Raw genomic sequence first — 19,630 nt, 5'->3', positions numbered from 1 at the left:
ATTAAAAAAAAAATAAGAGCACACAAAAGAGCATTTAAGCAAAAGCAACCAAATGATATCCTGTCTGGATCAAAGCATGAAATATAATATCAACAAGGAAAATAATTGCAATCATCGACATTCAATGAAGGGTCTATCTCGGGATGTCAACCTTCATTTTTATGAAACAGGTGGTTTAGTTCCCCCCCCCCCCCCAAATACCCAGAAATTGACGCCCTTGGAGGCAGAATCGTATCACTTTATCTGAAATGTAGAGATTCAGCCTACTATAGAGCGATTACGTACGCAGCAGGAGACGAAGAGACTATGGAGCGCTTGTTTGCATCCAAATTCTAACTCTAAATGACATCTGTAATCAAAGCCGCTCTTGAGAAATCGAATAACAAGAGATATGTACGCCATCTTGATTACACATCTTGCAACCAACATCTGCCCTGAGATATGCAATGCCAGACCAAGTTGCCAATAATAGTATGCATGCTGCCGGTGAGGCTGACAGTTAGATATTGCAGTTGATATCTATCTCTTTTTGTTAAATATGACCACTTATTTGCAGATCGAAATCAAACTTGTGATTCCGTAGTCCAACTTCAGAGAGATATTGGTATTTGAAACTGCCACGTTATTGAAATGCCTCTGATCGTATGACAAGTTGGCCCAATGAACATTGCATTGGCCCCAACAGCCAATCAAAGACATCCCAATTTGAAGGGATGTTGGCATCCAATGCTGATCAACATACACACACCTAAATTTATGCACTTCTTTGGGTTACACGCTGCTTTAGGTAACCATCATCTAGAATTCAGGACATTCAGAGGCATCAAACAAGCCGGTAGGTGAGATGCATCGTACATTGTTTGCAAAAGCCAGTGCCAACATAGCACCGACTTGATCCATTCGGTAATCTGCAATCACCCTAGTGAACTCAATCAAACAGTACTGACTATACCTGCTTGTTCCGATAAGAAATAGGAGCAAGAAATACCCCCAACATCAGTGGTCTTCAACGGAATCTCAAACGTGAAACTGTTAAATACGAGATTGACATGTTCAACATCCTGCCTATTCTTCTCTTATTCATTCTTCTCATCATCACAATATATACACACAGTATGGCTGATTTCACAGACTCTCTGATTAAAAACATTGGTGTTCACTCATCCTCTCCTGTTATAACATCTGTCAATATGGGCCAATTGGGTGAAAAGCTTCGCCAAGCTCGCACAACAACGCTTGCTTCCTTATCTCAAGCTCTTTCAAAGAAACCTGAAGCTGCTGCTCCCACTGTTGCCAACGATACCACTACAATGCAGCTCCCGGCTTCTGAAAAGGCCACCAGTCAATTGGAGATCAATGTAGTGGAAGCTCGTAATTTGACCATTGCTGATGCTCGCAAAGCCGATACCTACTGCATTGTTCATTACGAAGGCAATACTACATCTACGCTTGATAAGGTCGATGATGGTATCTTGCCTAGCACACCTTTGGTGATTGAATCTCAAGTCGATAGTGGTGCATTCAAGGCATTCGAAATCATGATGAGCGCAAGTTCTCCCAAGTGGATGCATCGTGTCAACTTGTAAGCTGTGTTTTTAGCATACATTAAAGAAGCTTTGTGCTAACTATTCGCTCTATCTAGTGATGTAACTGCTGGTAACAAGGAGATCACTGTGTTTGTCTATGATCGTGGCAACAAGTTGTCCAATGGTGAAGATCGTTTCTTGGGCATGTCCAGCATTATCCCCAACTTGGTTAGCAAGAAGACAGTTGAGTTGATCTTCCCTCTTCATGGCCGTCCTGACGACGATCAAGAAGTTACTGGTGATGTGCGTCTTCAAGTTACTTTTATCGATACTAAAAAGGTAATTTTATATTAATACAACTCTTGACAGCCGATGTCTGACATTTCAAACCCTACTCAAGGTTAATCTAAAGCCAGAGGACTTCCGCATTGTACGTATGATTGGTCAAGGCTCAGTGGGTAAAGTGTATGAGGTGATCAAGCGTGATTCTGGTCGTACCTATGCCATGAAAGTACTTTCAAAGCGTCTATTGTTGGCCGAGAATGAAGTGGATACTGCCTTTAACGAGCGTAATGTGCTGGTTCAATCTCTCTCTAGCCCTTTCATTGCGAATCTCAAGTACAGCTTCCAGACAACCAATCATCTCTTCTTGGTCATGGAATACTTTCCTGGTGGTGAATTGTTTGATTTCTTGGAGCGTGAGCGCTGTTTGAGTGAGAAGCGTTGTCAATTCTTTGCTGCCGAAATTGTGTGTGCCTTTGATAACATTCATGCTCACAACATTGTCTATCGCAATTTGAAGCCTGAGAGCATCTTGCTGGATGCACATGGACACATTGCCTTGACCGATTTTGGGTTGTGCAAGCAACTGAAGAACAAGGTGGATTTGATTCAAGGTGTGCCTCAAGTCATCACACAAGAATACCTCGCTCCTGAAATGGTGATGCAAAAACCTTATGGTCTGGCCGCTGACTGGTGGAGTCTTGGCGTCTTGATGTTTGAGCTGTTGACTGGATCACCTCCTTTTCATTCTGTTGAAGAAGGCGAATTGTTTAGACAAATCCTGGAAGCTCCCATTAAATTCCCTGCTGGTGGATGCATTACTGAAGAAGCCAAGGATTTTATTTGTCAATTGCTCGAGCGCAATCCTGCTAATCGTTTGGGTTCCAATGGTGATGTCGCTCAAGTCAAGGCACATCCATTCTTTAAGGACCTGAACTGGGACGTCGTTTACAAGAAGCAAATGCAGCTGCCCTTTGTGCCCGAGGTAGAAGAGCAGCTCCGTGAAGAAGCCATTGCTGCTGCTGCTGCCATCAGTATCCCCATGAATAACAGGACTGACTCTACCAACTCCACTAGTATGCCTGTGGCTGATCAATCCAAATTCAAGGGATTCAGCTATATTCGTGAAGATGTTACGTCAAAGAAGGGTGAGCATCGTCTGGGTGTCAATCCTGAGGATGAAGATCCCGAAGTTGATTTCTGGTTTAGACAGTGAATCATCCAACAAACTCCAACATACATTTTGTACATATAAACTAATTAACCCCCCCCCCCTCTTCATTCAATAAAGCGCACATTTGTTCATATACCAAAAAAAAAAAGAAAGACTGAATGTCACCGAGCCTATTTTTTTTCCGTGTTTGTCAAACGATTACCATCTTTGCTGCATATTGAATCTCTGCCAATACAATCGCTCTATTGGCTACTTCGACATGGGTTAAGCATTTGTTACTAACAAGAGCATATAATGATGTGAACAGTGTGAGAGGAGGATTCTCCGATGCAATTGTTCGTCATTGGAATATGGCACCATTCTCACCGCGCAACAGCTCTCTTTTTCATTTTATCTTTACTCCATTCGAACACTGGTAAAAAAAAAAAAAAAAAAATGCCAGACAATCCAAACCCGGATGATGATCACCACGCACCCACAGTAGCCATCAACAATGTGCCCATCACAAGCTCCATTCCATTAACCACTGAAGAGCCTGTACGCAGACCATGGCTCAAGACAGAGCTTGAGGAGCTGAACAACGAGCCAGAAACATATCCTGAAGACGCTAACATTGCTGATGAAGATGACGATACATCCAATGCGTCCGACACAGCAGATAGTGACGAAGACTCCATCACAGGACAAAACAAGATCAAGAACATCATTGCCGCCGAGAAGAAAAACGAAGATGACAGCGTGGGAGAAGAGATTGTCGAGGAGCCAGAACAGCAGCGAAAGGACGAATTCAAGGGAGGTGATATCTTGGCTTGTTTAGCTCGTGAAATGAGTGAATACCAAGAGAAACAAGACGACATGACAAATGAATACGAGCGAAAAGTGCGTCAAGCAGAGACAGAAGACGATTTGCTACAAGCATCAGATCCTGACTTGTTGCGTCGCACCGAGAGCAATCGACATATCCCTTACGACGAGGTTGTAAAGCCACCCAAACGATCCGACACAATCCATGGCCAAAGCGATGAAACACAGAGAGATCTGCTTGTATTCTCAGATAACCCGACTGTCATTGAACAACCCACACAACTAAGTGTCGTACAATACTATGGTGCAGGAAAGAGCGGTGTGTTACCTGCTGCTTATAGGTCAAAGCGCAAACCAAGATCCTACCTGGTAGCTTGTGATTTCAGTAAAGAAAGTTTGTATGCTATGGAATGGACCATGGGCACCATGATGCGTGATGGTGATGAACTGCATGTAGCAACAATAGCGAACCGAGATGATAATCCAGATGTGGTGAAAGCAACTGGCTTGGATCCCACGGGAGAGGTATGTTCGATTTGCATGTAGAATCTAGTGTATACTAAACATGGGCCCTAGTTGCACGCTACCTCGGATGCGTTGATTGCAGAAGCAAAGAAACTACTGGGGCAAATGATGCTGTTCAACATCAAATTGGTGACTCATGCCATGATTGGACGTGTAAAAGACATGCTGAAATCTCTGGTAAGTAGCAAGTGGAGAGTTGAGCATGATGAATGTACCTGACAGCTGTGAATACATGCAGACGCGTGAGCACAATTACACAATGTTGGTGTGTGGCAGCCGTGGAAGAGGCTCAGTGAGAACGTATGTTGGCATGTACATCAAAAAAAAAAAGGATAAATGCTGACATGATGTTGCATAGATTGCTGATGGGATCCGTGTCTACCTATTTGGTGCATAAATCACCAGTGCCAGTGGCTGTTATTCGTAGACAAAAGAAAAAGAAGAGAGTTAAGCATCAAATAGTAGAGGCACATTCATTGAGTGAAAGTAAGTTGGTGTTGGTGTGGTGTGTAGAGCAGCTACTCATGCTTCGTTTTATAGGTGTTAAATCGGGCCATTTGCATGTAGATGAGTTGAGTTAATCACTGCTAATATGTACTTTCAATAAAATGTAACGCTTGATTCATGATGAAAGAATCAGTATCACAATTTTATAAAATTTGAAATGCGGTTTTTAGCGAAAATAGCCATATTTTGCATATGAAAACCTCATAAAAGTGGTTTCAGAGGTTGCTTTGGATCGAGAGAAACATTTTGATTCAAGATATACCATAGTAAAAGTCTTCATTTTCAAGGTGAAAATTGCGATCGTTTAATTTTCAATGAAAGTTATGAGGGATACCTCATGCTTTTTGGTTGAATTTCGTCCATGTTTTTTAGGTCTTCAAAAAGCTGAGCAAAGATGTCAGAGAGTAAGTGCTAGATGAGAGCAATGGTTTGGTGCTATTCTGGCGATTGAAAACGGCGTCTAGCCTGAGAAATTACTGCCCAAATGCATTCTGATTTCGCTGCGATTTGCATATTTTGAGCAGCAAGAGGTGATGTAGGTATGCTGTCTGTCCGTATATGAATGGATTCCATTGATATAAATGTGGAGCATTGTAAGAGAGCCTGATCCACAGCTACAAGCTGCTTACTGAAGGTTCTTACTATGCGATATCTAATACACATGCAAATGTAGCATATGCCGTAATAAGCATAACTGGGATTGACGAGATCTTATGCCATATTTTCACATGGCTACGTTGTTTCCCACCAAGGCTCAGTTGTGTGGTCTCTTTGTCACATTTAAATTCGTTTTCTTAACTTTTATCCATATGTTGCTACATTAAGAAGGTGAGAGTAGTACCATTTTGACAGTTGACATTTGCTCTATTTGATCCGCTTCATCCTATGCTTCCAGCTGTTTTCTATCCCCAATTATATTTATTTCACTATTGCAAAATGCTCATTTTCGACATTCACATGCAATGAGCTCTCTCTCCCCCCATTTTCTCATAGGCGTATTTCACATGAAAGATTTTAACACCAATGTTCAAGGTAAACAAAAAAAAAAAAAAAAAAAAAAAAAAGATCATTTGACTCTGAAACAGGTGTAACTGGAAGCTTAATTCGGTTGTCCTTCTCTACCTCTCCTTATTCTCGCTACCAGAAATTACAATGCTCTCGATTCACCTCTCCTTCTGTTTGCATTCATCATGAGCTGTTTATTTAATTGGATGATAAGCATAGCTTCTTCTTTATTTACATCGTCTAGAACCAGTTTTCAATGATTTTTGTACCACAAAGTATGCACATTCAAATCAAGAAACAAGTGCACACCTCGGAAGACAAAGCATCGATAAGAGCACCATATAAAAATTGATGTCTTAGTCTCCATGGAATAGAACAAAACAGATTGTTTTTCGAGCCAGTACAAGCAATCTTGTGCCAACTATCATGGGTTGCTGTCAATGATATCAATCAAGTGTTTGGGCCACCATACATCATCATTATGCCCACATTCACATGGTGGGTTGATTCGTCTTCAGTATCATTCCTGTAACCTGTTTGTAATTCTCACGCTAAAAGTATTCATCTCATCATATAGAGTCAACATATTTCATAGCATAAGTTTAGGAGCTGCCCTCTTTTGGAAGGTCCCCGGATCATGCATAATCAAAACAGCTCATTTGTAGGCGAAATCGAACTAAAAAAAAATTTTTACATGTAAAAGAGTAAACAAAACGACATGGATTGAAGAGAGATGAGCAAGTAAATGGTCGTTGCATAGTCAAAAAGAAGATATTCTACTATAAAGTATGCACATCATTGGAAAGCAAATTGTTTGGGGAATGCAATGGTGCTGTTTTCAGGATCCAAGGTGAGGTGAACATCGCGAAATTCATCAAAACAACACGAAACAATACGAAACTAACGCCGTGAGGTCTTTTGGTTCGAGACTTTCCACAGTGACATGGTATATAAAGAGGGAAGCTTTTAGATGGATGAATACTTTACCTTTGTTCTTTTACTATTAGCGTGTAACACCCTTTCGTTTGCATGCTACTTTCTTGCTTTTACTTGTATCGCTCTCTCTTATGGCACCACTTTGTTTCTTTCAAGTCAGGTTTTTTTTTGTTAATGGAGGTGTTTTTTTGGGGTTGCGTGCTCTGTTGTGTGTGTTCGACCCATTGGCTTACTCGTAGGTCGCCTGAGCATGTAACAGTGTCTTGGGTTGGTAGTTGGGCCTCACGCTAGGTACGCTCTCCATTTGGGAACATTTAGACTCTCACTTTCTCGTAGTTGTTCCTGTGAGTATCATTGCCATTGTAAATGGCTTTGAGAAACCAAGAAGAGTCTTTTTTTTTATATATAAATGTGAATGAATAACGTAAATGATAATAAACTATGCTTTTAACCCTCTAAATGCCCTTCTTTTAAAGTCTTGTCATTATCAATTTTATGTGCAATCTAAGCTACACTAGCGTTATGAGCATGAGTAATATGTGGAGTAGCATATCTCTAGCCAGTTCCTTCAGTTGATGTTTTGCTTGATGATGGATGCAATTGATTGACATGTTGCAATCGTAGTAATTGCAATGTGGGACAACAAAGATATCATTATAAACATCAACATATTCGAACTGTACAATAAGTGATACAATATCTGATCAGGCTTTTGGAGTGACGCATAAAATTTGTTGTTTGATCTAAGGGCGTGATAACCTATCATAGATAGTCTGGCTTGATTCAGTTAATCAATTGATAAATCGTTAGTTGTCGTAGATAGCTTCATCTGAAAATCTGCTTCTTTTTCACATCACTTTGACTGGCCAGCAATCGCTTCGTGCTTTCACTTGCCGAAGAATGAATGGTGATCTACATCAATCAATGTGCCGCTCGTTTTACGGAGGCCAGTATTTTTGGGTATACGTTTAATCATTGATTGGGGGGGCAAATTTACTGAGGACAGCCAACATTGCTGATTGCATCAATTGTCTCCTTCAATGAGCTTCTTTCAGCGACAATGGAGACTTTTTAAATCATGAACTTTTATATAGCAGCAATTAGAACGACATGTTATTAGTATCAAGCAAGATGGACAATATCTAGAATCAATTCGCATCAAGCGGGTCATCGCTATCAAATCCTCCAGTATAGCACTCTAATACAAAGTATAGATAATTCGATAGTAATAGCCAAAAAAGGCTTGAATGGCTCAATCCATAATAGCTTTGCTGGAGCATAGATCAGAGAATGCTTCTCTAGGCTTCTCAGATACAATTTTGCATTCACACATGACAAAAGACAGGACATGTAATTATAATAGCAACAAGTACAACATGCAACATTTCCCTGCTCCCACCCACAGTCCAAGTCTGAAGGGATTGCTCTAGTAGCTACCATCTGGGAAACATCTGATAAGCAATGGTATGGCACAGCTCGTTTCGCCTCTGTATCATAGCCGTCATCACCCACTAGCACGCATCGAGTATCAACTCTGGTTAATTGGAATCCATTTCAGTTTCGTTTTCTTTAATGTTGCACGGCGATTTAGTACAACACTGAATTGGGAATATTACCACCCTTTCTCTTTATGTAACAAGAAAACGTATCGATTGAAAGCGATCCAACCGGTAATAGTATAGTCGACAAGGCCAGTATGCACAGCATGAATGAATAGCATGAAATACTAGCATGGATTTAATGGTTGGTATATATAAATTGTAATGTATTAAAATAAATTAAGATTGGAATGGAGTCAATTGCTTGATCTATTAAACCATCAAGGCAGCAGACAGCAAGATACCAGCACCCACAGCAATTGAGGCAGGCTTGTTGATACCAGCAGCATTCAACGATTGTTCAGAGACATTGCCATTGGAAGGTTTAGGAGAAGCGCTGGATGAAGCAGCGGCATCTGTTGGTTTAACAGCAGGAGAAGAGGAGCTAGCAGCAGAAGATGAAGCAACTGAAGAAGAAGATGCCACAGAAGAAGAGGATGCTGTGCTTGAGGTGGCAGCGGCAGTGGTAGTAGCAGCAGCACTGGTAGCAGCAGCGCTGTTGGTAGTAGCAGCAGAGCCACCACTGGGTCCACTGTAGTCACCAGGAATGATATGAGCACAACCCTTCTCAGAGATACCACGATTACAGTTTACAGTATCATTCTAGTCCATATGTTAGTATCGTAATCAATCAGATGAGTGCATTACAACTTACACAACAACGCATACAATAAGTATTCGATATAGGTTCAATGAGGTTGACGTAGTAGTCCCAACCAGCACAACTGGAGCCCATGGGAGCTCTGACGTCCATTTGACCACCTTCATCAGTACCGACTAAGTTGGCCTTTGTATAATCCATTTGACCGGTAACTTGAACATAAGCATCGGTTTTAACATAGTGAGCAGATGTGATGAAGCCTGAAGGCAATTTGTCTGCACCAGTAGCGCCAGGCGTGCTACCCATACAGAATGCATTGGCATTCCATTCAGTGTTGGAGATGATACGATCAGTGGAATCAGAAGGAGGCAAAAACACACAGAAATTGGTGGCATCCACGACTTGAGCAATCATGCCAGATGCATTGACAGATGTTGCAATTAGTCCAATGGCTGCAACGAGAGATGTAAAACGAGCGACCATAATTTTGTAGTATAGATGTAGAAAGGGATTGAATAAAGAAAAAGAGACGAGAAAACCAATGGCTGTTGCTATCAGGTTATATAGGATATGGAACGTATCACAAGCACAATATTACATGTTACACTTAAACTAGGAAAAGGATTTTAAAGGTGAACAAATGTGTGTTCCTTATGAAATGATTCCAGTGCAACTGGACGACTGACATACGTATCATAGCCTCCCCCCCTACGACTCGATGGATGAACCAGTTACTGCTCATGATCCATTATTGTTATTGTTCCTCTGCTGATGTTTCCTTTTATCGCTATATTGTATATATTTAGGAAATGTTTAGAAACTCAATTTGGTTCATTTAGTTAAATTTAGGTTGCAGTGCATATTCTATAGCCGGTTTAAATAAACAGTGTAATACAAAGTATAATAATAGCAACTTGTAATTGCCAAGGCTTTATTTCTATACATTAAAACTCATGACTAGATCCTGAACACATAGCTTGACACATTTGGTCGAAGTCCAATCAAATCGTACCTGTTTCATAATGTCTGTGGGGTTCAAGGCATCTAAGTATGTATTAGCCCTCTTTTTTTTTTTTTTTTCTTGATCTCTCTCTTTTTTTGTTTGTTTGTACTTACTGTCTGGCATGGCAAAAGAAAAAACCTTGTAAGGCTTTTGCGTGCCTGAAGAAGAAGATAAAGTTGTGGTTTTGGTAGTTGTGCTTGAATTCACAGTGTGTGTGTTATGATTCGAACCCAATCCTTGCGATAAGCTGCTTGTCAACATGCCGAACAAACTCATATTTGTATACCACACACGAACACTTTGGTCAGCAAGAGAGCATGTAGCAATCAGCTTGGCATCTGGAGAAAATGCTAAAACAGAGACAGGTCCAACGTGTCCTTCCAATACAACAGATCGAGTGGCTGTCCGCAGATCATACACCACGGATGCTCCTTCCAATGTACCTACTGCTAGTTTCTGCGCACTGCTGCTGAAATCAACGGAAGGGTATCTGTAGGCAAGCATTTTTGAATACAGTGCATTGTTAATAGATAGGTACCACTTACGTTTTGACGAGGTCATGTAGGATGGACGTGACAGACTGCAACATGGTCTCTCTCATATGAGGCACGTTGGGATCAAGTGTCTTCACCACTGCCTCCACCACACTGTGAATATGCGAGAACAACAAGATGGGTTCCTTCCGTATAAAAGAGCCAATAATCTTGAGACACCGTAGACGATCATCGAGGGCCTTTGCATTCATGGTATCAAATGTCAATGTACTTATCACCAACGGCATGTTGGCAGCTGAAATCTGAAAGATGGCAGTTTTAGCACCACGACTCACCAAGGCCATGACAGGCTGTGGATCTGTCGCATACATAAACAGCGTCCTTAGCACCTCGGCTGCGTTAATGTACGTTTCCCATGTCTGAAATCCTTGACTCAGCAGCTCCATAGAAGACAATGTGCGCGCCATGGACCCCGTAGACAGTGTTTGCTCACCTTCTGCATTGGTGTGATGACGAGAATCATCCAATTCAGCGTCGGATAATAGGATGGTCAGACTGAGAGCGGTTGATTTACGAACACGAGGAGAGAGTGTCTGCGGTTGATCACATCCCATAATACCAAGGACAATGGATGCACGTGCCATCATTTGAGGGCCACTATTCTCTGGTGAACTCGACGTAGGTACTACAGCAAAAGAGCTCGTTAGTGGTTATCGTACGTAGATCAGAACGTTGTCTTACAGAAGGCTTCCCAATAATCCACCAGTGCCGTAATGTCTTGTTTGGAGAGTCCAGTAACAGCGCTTGAAAAGAGGGATCTCGCTAACATACAGATAGGATGAGTCGTTGTACACATCGAATAACTTGGACGTACCTGATGGATCTTGCCAGTATTTGCTCAACAGTGATAATGAAGGGAAACAATAGTCCTTGCCAATGATCAGTGGCAGTGCCATAGCGTATCCTGATATCAGATCTGAGCTCTTGCTCTCTTGTCCTGCAATAAAGATGATGGCTTTAGCCAGCAGGGCTATGGCCAGTAATCTGTTGGCAGTCATGGAGGGTGATATGGTCCAAGCAGATCTCTCGCTCTTGAGAGGGGCCAGGATGGAGAGATTGCCGTTTGCCCTGTCATATTAAGCGTTAGTACGATAACTAATAGAAGAGCATGCCAACGTACCCTTTGAGACCAAAACTAATGCTGGGGCTGGTGTGCCTGGTCAAGTGCAATGTCTTGCAACAAAGATGCTCAAATGCTTCACTGATATTCCATGATGCAATCGTGGATACAACAGCTGTGATCAATTCGATGCGCTTCTGCCGTTGCTCCTCGTTCTTTTTGTGCTTGTTTTTGATGGCGTCTGTCTCTTCTCCCTCTAAGTGTTGATCACCAGAGACATCGAGAGGATCATCCTTGTCAGGTCTGAATGTCAGAATGTCGGGAACGACGGCATCAAATGAAGAGGAAGACATGGAGGCCTTCAAGATGGGATGAATTGAAGGATCCTGGGCCAGCTGAGAGTCATCTTGACTCAATATGGATACTCTGGTGTACAAATCATGCACCAAACGACGGATATTGAATGTGAAAACCTGTGCAAAATTGGTTTTGGTGTGAAGAGCTAAATTGAAAGAGAGTAAGACACTGCATGACAGAGGACGAGATACAAGACTTGCCATTGTCGTTGGCCATGATGGAGCGTATGGTGACCGTCTGCTTGGAATTATTGCCAGCTGATTTCGTGGCAACGGGTGCGGCAATATGGTTGCTTGGCCAACGATCGTCCTCTAAAACATCACGGGCATTTTTGCCATGTAATACACGATCTAAATGAGCCGTTTGCATCTATGTAGTTGTTAGCATTGAATTCAGTTGTCTTATTAAGAGTAACTTTACCTGCCAGACATACAGACTACCGTCATTATAACCAAATACAAGGTAATCCTCGGTAGTTCTCCACTGAATCGTCGTCAATGGATATGGGTTGCCAGGGAAGATAAAAAGACTGTACAATGTTTTAATTTGGATATGCTATATCACCATACGGGATGGGCTTACCATGTCATAGAATCCACTGAAATCAATGCGATCGAGTTGTCCTTGGCAATGGACACAATGCAACCTCTCACACGGGTATCTTTTTGCTCTGCAGGTTCGATAAAGGCCTCCACAGGCATTGAGTGCACTGCACAGGATGCGACGTACTTTCCATCACTACCAGCAACATGATTCAGTTTTACCTTCATCAACAAATAACCAGCTTTTCTTACATCAAATTCCATATTTTGACAGCTCCGTCTTGACCGCCTGATAGTAAATATGGCTGCCCTGAAACACAGTGCTCAGGAACAATCATGCAAGTAACTGCGCTGTGATGAGCATGTTCAAATATCCTCACATCATCTCGTTTTCCTAAATGTTTTGATATATCTGTCAAGTGCAGTAATGCCAATGACAAGGGCACAACACAAATGGTCCCAGAATCTAGCGCCATTCATGAGCAAGAGGTCAAGCCATCACATTGACAGAATGCTTACCATAGCCTATAGCTAGATGATTGGTGTTGACAGGTGCGGTCGCGGTGATGTTTCCAAATTTAGGGTCTCCTTTTTCCACCAGAGGCCATACATCAGCAAAACTAGCATCTACAGTGGCATGTCAACAGGCGCTCGATCTCTTCCTATGCTAAATCTACCTGTGTTATAATCTACAGCGCTGTCTCCCTCCTGATCAAACGATAGAGGCACAATGGAGAAGCCAGATGACTCGGGATGATTGGATATAGTGATCGCTGAGAGTTGGTGCGTGTTTTGGTCTGGTTTGCTTGCTATTGCTGTTACTATAGTTCCACTCTGTTTGAGATCACCCTTGCTCAAATTGTATGTACGCACAAGAGTAGCACTGTAGCATAATCTCTCATTGCCATCCGAGATGGATTCTGAAGGCCCACTTTCAGGAGGATGTAACATGTAGTCGAAAATTTGGCCATTCTACAGCCATCGTCCATCAGCAAAGAGGTCATTATAGGTTGCAGCAAGTCTACGTACCAATGTCCATATCACAAATCGGTCTTGCCCAAAGAATGAACCACCAGCCCAGCTTGTCAGTGGTTCAGCAGGAATCACAAATTGAGACACAAACGCAGTGTTTTGCATCAACAGAATCTGATAACATCAACGACTAGTCTCAGGTGTGTCGCACGGGATGTACTTACCATGATATGCTTGCTAGTCAATGCCATACACATACCAGGCACAGATGCGTTTCCAATCAGGTTGAAGGCCGAATCAAACGATGTTGTGTTGCTCAATAAGGAAGGTCCGTTTGGCATGGTTTGATCCTTGTATATAATGTGCTTTGTGGCATCAAAGTCCCAGATGTTGAGTTTTCCATCGATGGTTACTGTCAGTAATCTCGAACGTTTTGTACCTTTCGAAGAAGGGTAAATATAAACAAGATGGGCGTTGTGTTTATAAGCGAGTTACCTGGATCATGGAAATCCATGCAAGTGACCCAATTCGAATGACCGCCCCACACTCGAACCACCTATCTCATGAATAAGCATGCCTGTATTATCAGCTTCATGTTTGACAATACCTCCAGTGTTGTTGCATTCAAAATCGTAATTTCATTTGCTTGTCCACAGCAAAAGATATGTCTATCAGAAAACTGTGTAAATACTTTCAAAAGTCGCGGGATACCGTAAAATCCAGTTGGATTCACTGCTTGACAGCGACCATCTGAAGCATTCCAACGCGCAATTTCACTAGCGGGCCTATGTTAGCAATTGCATATCTCTAGTTGGCAAGGTGTTGCAGCGTACCCGTCTTCAGATGCACTAATCAATACATCCTCTGTCTTTAGTAAAGCGCCTGTCTCTGTCTTCAAGACGCACAAGGCAGCGATGGCAGTTTTATGGCCCACGAGGAGGAACTTGTGCTGTTATTGACAAAGCAATGAGTTGCTGCTATTCCGTATTCACTGTCTAAGCAGTACCTGTAAGGTGGGTGGATCTTGTTCTTCTGAGAGAGTATACACCCAGATGTGGCCATCCTTTTGTCCAGCATAAACATAAGGATAACTTGTGGTGATGCATGTGGTGTTTGGATTGGAAAAGTTATGCCAGACAACTAAAGGTAAAGATACTGAAGAAGCCATGCAGTGATATGAAATAACTCTAAATCATTCAAAACAAAACAGGGAGAAAAAGAAAAAGAAAAAGAAAAAGGAAAAGGAAAAGGGAAAAAAAAAGGGCAATAAATGCAAAGATACAACATAACCTTTATATAAAATTTATGCCCTGCTACCGTCTGCTCTCACTGCTGCTGCTTGAAAGTGGGTTCCGTGTGACGAGATTGGATCTGCTATTGAATCCACCTCTTCCATCAAGCAGCACATGATTCATGGTATACATTATATAAATGACATTGGATATGGTATGAACTAATAGAGCATATATCTGACATGCCATAGACGTCAGGTAAATTGGCGACATTACATGAAGAACATCCATCAACACATTTTTATTTTAGAAACACTGTCCTCTACTCAACTGATGGCACGATGGCATCCGACCGACTCGGCAGTTCCTCTGAGAGTATCTCACTTAAACATGCCACCCACATCAGCAGAATACTAATCAAAGCTCGTGGTTGTTTGGGCTGTCTCATGTCAAGTATTTATCATCGAGAGATGTTGGATGATGAATGCTGGAGCAGTTCTAGCAAGCAGTGGCATGACCCCTCCCCCCCTCCAGTGACCAAGTACGATTGGTCAAATGAACATGGACAGAATGAATATTCTTGCTGATGCTACTCATGGTGCGGTCTCTGCATTGACACGCCTGCTGTGGATGCTGAGATAGCCCAGTTCATACATGTCAGTTTCAATGGCAAAGAAAAGGCTCTTTTACTTGACACAAACTCTCCAAATACCATACGACGATCCTCCTATTATACAGTTGACATTTCTCAATGCGACACAAAAGGGCGATTGTTCAAGGCTTTCAGCCAATTGATTTCATGATCTCGAGATTTATACAAATCACATTGAGTTGAAATGGAAAACATAGTCTCGACATCATCGTTTAGTTTTTTTTTTTTTTTTTTTTTTTTCTATTTTTCTTTTTTAGGTCTTTGGTTTACATTTCATCTTCTTTTCTTTTATTACATTGCTCAGAAAGAATTACACAAGAAATCTCGACTACCAACACAAAGGAAAAACACTAAATGACAGGTATTCACGGAAAGCTGAAAACAGCAAAAATGTCAAACAATGTACATGGATACTCACTTTCTCTCTTCTGCTTCTGCCTCAAACTGACATTATAGCCCATCATGAAAAGACTATAAAGGTAGTTGCCAAGGATGCCAGAAGTGGAAAGCAAATCAAGTTGGAATATGTGAACAAAAAGATCACCGGAAACGGCTCTTTTGGTGTTGTCTATCAAACGCGACTTGTTGAATCCAACGAAGACGCTGCCATCAAGAAGGTATTGCAGGATAGACGATTCAAGGTAAGCGTAGCTGGTGCTGTTAAGGAATGACTGCAGAGAGCATTGACGCTGGAGGAATCCACACCTATAGAATCGTGAGCTTCAAATCATGCGCCTTGTAGACCACCCCAATGTGTGTCAGCTCAAGTCTTACTTTTACAATCAAGTTGAGAACAAGGAAGACGAAGTCTATTTGAATCTCGTCATGGAATACGTACCCGACACCTTATATCGAGCCACCAGACATTACACCAAAGCAAAGCAGCAAATGCCCATGATCCTCGTTCAGTTATACATGTACCAAGTCATCCGATCCTTGGCTTATATTCATTCTCTTGGTATTTGCCATCGTGATATCAAACCTCAGAACGTTTTGCTCGATCCAGCAAGTGGTATTTGTAAAATGTGTGATTTTGGAAGGTAAAAAAAAAAATTTGGTATTTAAGGTTATTTAGGGTTTTTGTTTGTTAATCCATGTTTGTAGTGCTAAAATCCTAGTTCCTGGTGAACCCAATGTTTCTTATATTTGTTCTCGTTATTACCGTGCCCCAGAATTGATCTTTGGCGCTACAAATTATACGCTCAGTATCGACGTCTGGTCCACAGGCTGTGTTATGGCAGAGTTGATCCTAGGACAGCCCTTCTTTCCTGGTGAGAGCGGTATCGATCAATTGGTTGAAATCATCAAGATTTTGGGCACTCCTTCAAAGGAACAAATTGCTGCAATGAATGCAAGCTACGTGGAGCATAGATTCCCTTTGATTAAGCCTCATCCTTTGTCCACTGTAAGTATTCATGTGTGGTGTGTCGTGTGTATGGAGGCTAAAAAAGAGCATGCAGATCTTTACTACTGCTAATGTGGAGGCCGTTGATTTATTGTCTCGTATGTTGCAATATCACCCTCAGCAAAGAATTACTGCTATTGAAGCCTTGTGTCATCCATTCTTTGATCCCATTCGTGACCCCAATACAAGATTACCCGATGGTCAACCATTACCACCCGTTTTGAACTTTACAAAAGAAGGTGAGCATATGAAAACGAGATTTTTTTTTATTTATTTTTTTATTTTATTTTCATCACGGGCTAACATTCCTGCTAGAATTATCCATTCGACCTGATTTAATCAGAAGATTAGTCCCTCCACACATGGAGCAGGAGCTTCTTGCAAAGGGAATTGATATTCATCATTTTGATCCTATTCCAGCTGATCAAATGAAGATTTCCCCCTCAGCCATCTAGAGCGACTTTTACTCCTTATATATATATATACAAATTCCTGCTTCCTTTTTCCATTCACCACACACATTTATATATACATATCTTCTTTTCTTTTTCTCGCCTACATGATTAATGTAATAAAAATAAACTATGTAGCTGAAAAATTGGTATACATATCTGTCAGTGAAATGGAAATGAACCCCTGTCAAAAAGTTGGAATAGTAACATACAAAGCGCAAATCACCAAATGCATACATCTTGTACAACTCTGCTGAAATCATCCAAGCAGTAATATGACGTATTGTTTTCACTAATTCGACAGATAATGCTGCCAGTGTTCCTACCTCCTGGGATAAGAGGGATGACCTCAATGGAGCGTTCATAAATTAGCAAAGCATTTAGTTTCTCGGTTGTTTGATGGATCAATAGTGGAGGTATGGGTCACTGTATTGACGCCATTCATAGGCAGTTCAATAGGCCTCTCATCTTCTCGGCTCAGTGATATGAGAGCGAGTGCTTGTCCACATCTAGTCAAGTTAAAAGCCATTTGACATTGGAAGACATTAAATGCAGTTTGAAAGTCGAATATAGCTCAGTTGGAAGGTGATTTTGAGCATTGTTGATTGGTGCTTTGTGAAATACACTAAATGGTACGTTTTATTTCTCGCGTGTGCGTGGATCATGCCGGGTTTACTCGCACGCCATTGGGTCAATATTGGATGCTATCCTAAAATTTCTTTACCAACAACCTCCATCTCAGGTTTGACAGGAAGCAGGCCAACTAGAGTTTTCTTAACGCTTTCATGTTTGCTAAATTATACTGTAGATTGATGAGATATTGCCTAATCTAATTCTTATAAACTGCTTACCTAATGAGTTCTGTAATGTCCTTTGCGTTTGTAGACAGACCTGCGTAGTCCAAGTCAGCAAGAATCATTTTGGCCTTGCAAACTTTCAAGAACTCCCACATATCTAGAAGTAGGACTTCATCTTGAACATGCATGGTGTTTTACCTTTGGTGGAGATATCCGCTCCTTCAAAGTCAGTTTGGCGAGTGTCTCGTTTGTGCAATGGGATCACGAGCTGATGAGCACACGGACACGAAAACCTTCTGTATCAAAGATCGACCACACACTATGCCGACAAGAGATTGGGCTTGTTTGCTAAGGTTAGCTCGGCATTTTGGCGATGGCCTCTCTGTTCTTGAGTATGTTGATAAGCATCTCTGCTGATAAACTCGTGTTCGACTATATACTCAAATGGTGGAAGGTAAAACCTGAAACTTAATCACCATTTACCCACCCTATTTTGTTAGCCGGATATTTACGGATTGAAAAATCATGCCAACGTTCATGTTTCTTGAATTGAAAGAGTCCTCGGCGGATAAAGCTGAATCCGTGTGTCATATAAAAGCGAGGAAATCTGTATTCTCACACTTTTGATTTAATTAAATCGATTACTTTACTACACACCATGCCAAATTCACAAATTATTGATGAATCTATTCATCCTGACAGTCATCACAAAGACTTGAAGCGTATCGTTGCCATTAGTATTGATGAAGGATCTGCTGAATATGTCTATGATTGGGCTGTCAATAACTTTATTAACCCTGCTTCTGATCTGGTAAGTTGCCTACATGACCACAATGACAAGGCCAGCCATTGATCGAGGTGCGTGATCTAGGTCGTCTTTTTGAACTGTCGACAAGTGGATGCCCCTATCGCCCCATACATTAATCCCACGAATTTCATTGAGGAGTTTGATGATAAGAAAAAGATCAAGAGCCATCATCTCCTGAAGACCTATGCCGATAAATTAAAGCCATTCAATGTAAGTGCTGGTATAAGTCTTGGTGAGTGGAGTCGTCTGACAAATGTGTCCGTGTCGGTAGATTGCCATCAGAGCGATCGCGCTGCTTGGTGATCCCAAGGTGGAGATTATTCGAAAGGTAACCGAATTGAAGGCTGATGTGCTGCTTCTTGGATCGCGTCAATTGGGTTCTGTCAAGAGAGCTCTTTTGGGTAGTGTGAGTGATTACTGTGGCCATAACAGTCCATGCACTGTCATCATTGTCAAAGCCCACCCTGAGCATCCTCAAGGAAAGCACGAATACAAGAGCATCTTTCAAAGAAAATCTGTCTGAGGTACTTCATCATCCTCTTTATTTAACTCCATTTAATTAATACATAAAAATCTTCTGTTCTAATCTATTACATTTGCTAATAAAGCATCTTTTTATACATTCTAATTCTCTTTGCAAGCGACACAATCGCTATTATCATTTGCTCTTTGCCTACCATGGCATGTATTAGTGTCAGCTGTGCAATGAAATATTTGCAGTACATACTTTTTTTCACGGCAGGCCTTTTGAAACTCGTCCCATTCTTTAAGACACTTTGATCTGTCATTGTTGTTTTTATCGAGACATGCCTTCAAAGGAGTGTAATCACAAGATTCG

The 19,630-nt window shown here is 41.5% G+C and overlaps 6 protein-coding genes across 6 annotated transcripts; 4 read left to right on the top strand and 2 right to left on the bottom strand.

The window, feature by feature from the left end:
- Positions 1-1,115: 1,115 nt before the first annotated feature.
- On the top strand, positions 1,116-3,024 carry ATC70_013365 (uncharacterized protein; the record flags this gene model as incomplete). Its single annotated transcript, XM_064832529.1, has 3 exons — positions 1,116-1,582; positions 1,643-1,865; positions 1,927-3,024. The coding sequence occupies 3 exons, from the start codon at positions 1,116-1,118 to the stop codon at positions 3,022-3,024; spliced, it is 1,788 nt and encodes a 595-aa protein (XP_064678788.1).
- A 393-nt stretch (positions 3,025-3,417) lies between these two features.
- ATC70_013364 (uncharacterized protein) lies at positions 3,418-4,892 on the top strand (the record flags this gene model as incomplete). The annotated part of the gene is made up of 5 exons (XM_064832528.1): positions 3,418-4,311; positions 4,363-4,488; positions 4,550-4,611; positions 4,670-4,797; positions 4,852-4,892. The coding sequence occupies 5 exons, from the start codon at positions 3,418-3,420 to the stop codon at positions 4,890-4,892; spliced, it is 1,251 nt and encodes a 416-aa protein (XP_064678787.1).
- A 3,678-nt stretch (positions 4,893-8,570) lies between these two features.
- Positions 8,571-9,441, bottom strand: ATC70_013363 (uncharacterized protein; the record flags this gene model as incomplete). The annotated part of the gene is made up of 2 exons (XM_064832527.1): positions 8,571-8,960; positions 9,013-9,441. 2 exons carry the CDS (start codon positions 9,439-9,441, stop codon positions 8,571-8,573), a joined length of 819 nt encoding a protein of 272 aa, XP_064678786.1.
- Positions 9,442-9,895: 454 nt separating this feature from the next.
- On the bottom strand, positions 9,896-14,614 carry ATC70_013362 (uncharacterized protein; the record flags this gene model as incomplete). Its single annotated transcript, XM_064832526.1, has 18 exons — positions 9,896-10,002; positions 10,075-10,451; positions 10,507-11,140; positions 11,197-11,277; positions 11,330-11,583; positions 11,636-12,077; positions 12,133-12,301; positions 12,353-12,461; positions 12,515-12,670; positions 12,727-12,940; positions 12,994-13,101; positions 13,152-13,446; positions 13,504-13,620; positions 13,671-13,885; positions 13,942-14,002; positions 14,054-14,222; positions 14,280-14,395; positions 14,453-14,614. 18 exons carry the CDS (start codon positions 14,612-14,614, stop codon positions 9,896-9,898), a joined length of 3,786 nt encoding a protein of 1,261 aa, XP_064678785.1.
- Positions 14,615-15,684: 1,070 nt separating this feature from the next.
- On the top strand, positions 15,685-17,190 carry ATC70_013361 (uncharacterized protein; the record flags this gene model as incomplete). Its single annotated transcript, XM_064832525.1, has 6 exons — positions 15,685-15,691; positions 15,787-15,971; positions 16,042-16,370; positions 16,435-16,735; positions 16,791-16,974; positions 17,051-17,190. 6 exons carry the CDS (start codon positions 15,685-15,687, stop codon positions 17,188-17,190), a joined length of 1,146 nt encoding a protein of 381 aa, XP_064678784.1.
- Positions 17,191-18,642: 1,452 nt separating this feature from the next.
- ATC70_013360 (uncharacterized protein) lies at positions 18,643-19,315 on the top strand (the record flags this gene model as incomplete). The annotated part of the gene is made up of 3 exons (XM_064832524.1): positions 18,643-18,795; positions 18,856-19,002; positions 19,064-19,315. The coding sequence occupies 3 exons, from the start codon at positions 18,643-18,645 to the stop codon at positions 19,313-19,315; spliced, it is 552 nt and encodes a 183-aa protein (XP_064678783.1).
- Between the last annotated feature and the right edge of the window lie 315 nt (positions 19,316-19,630).

This window comes from Mucor velutinosus (genome assembly GCF_035048745.1).
Source record: "Mucor velutinosus strain NIH1002 chromosome Unknown tig00001575, whole genome shotgun sequence".
In the NCBI taxonomy this organism is placed as follows: Eukaryota; Fungi; Mucoromycota; class Mucoromycetes; order Mucorales; family Mucoraceae; genus Mucor; species Mucor velutinosus.
Note: the sequence above shows the minus strand (reverse complement) of the source record. Positions and strands in the feature narration are given on the sequence as shown.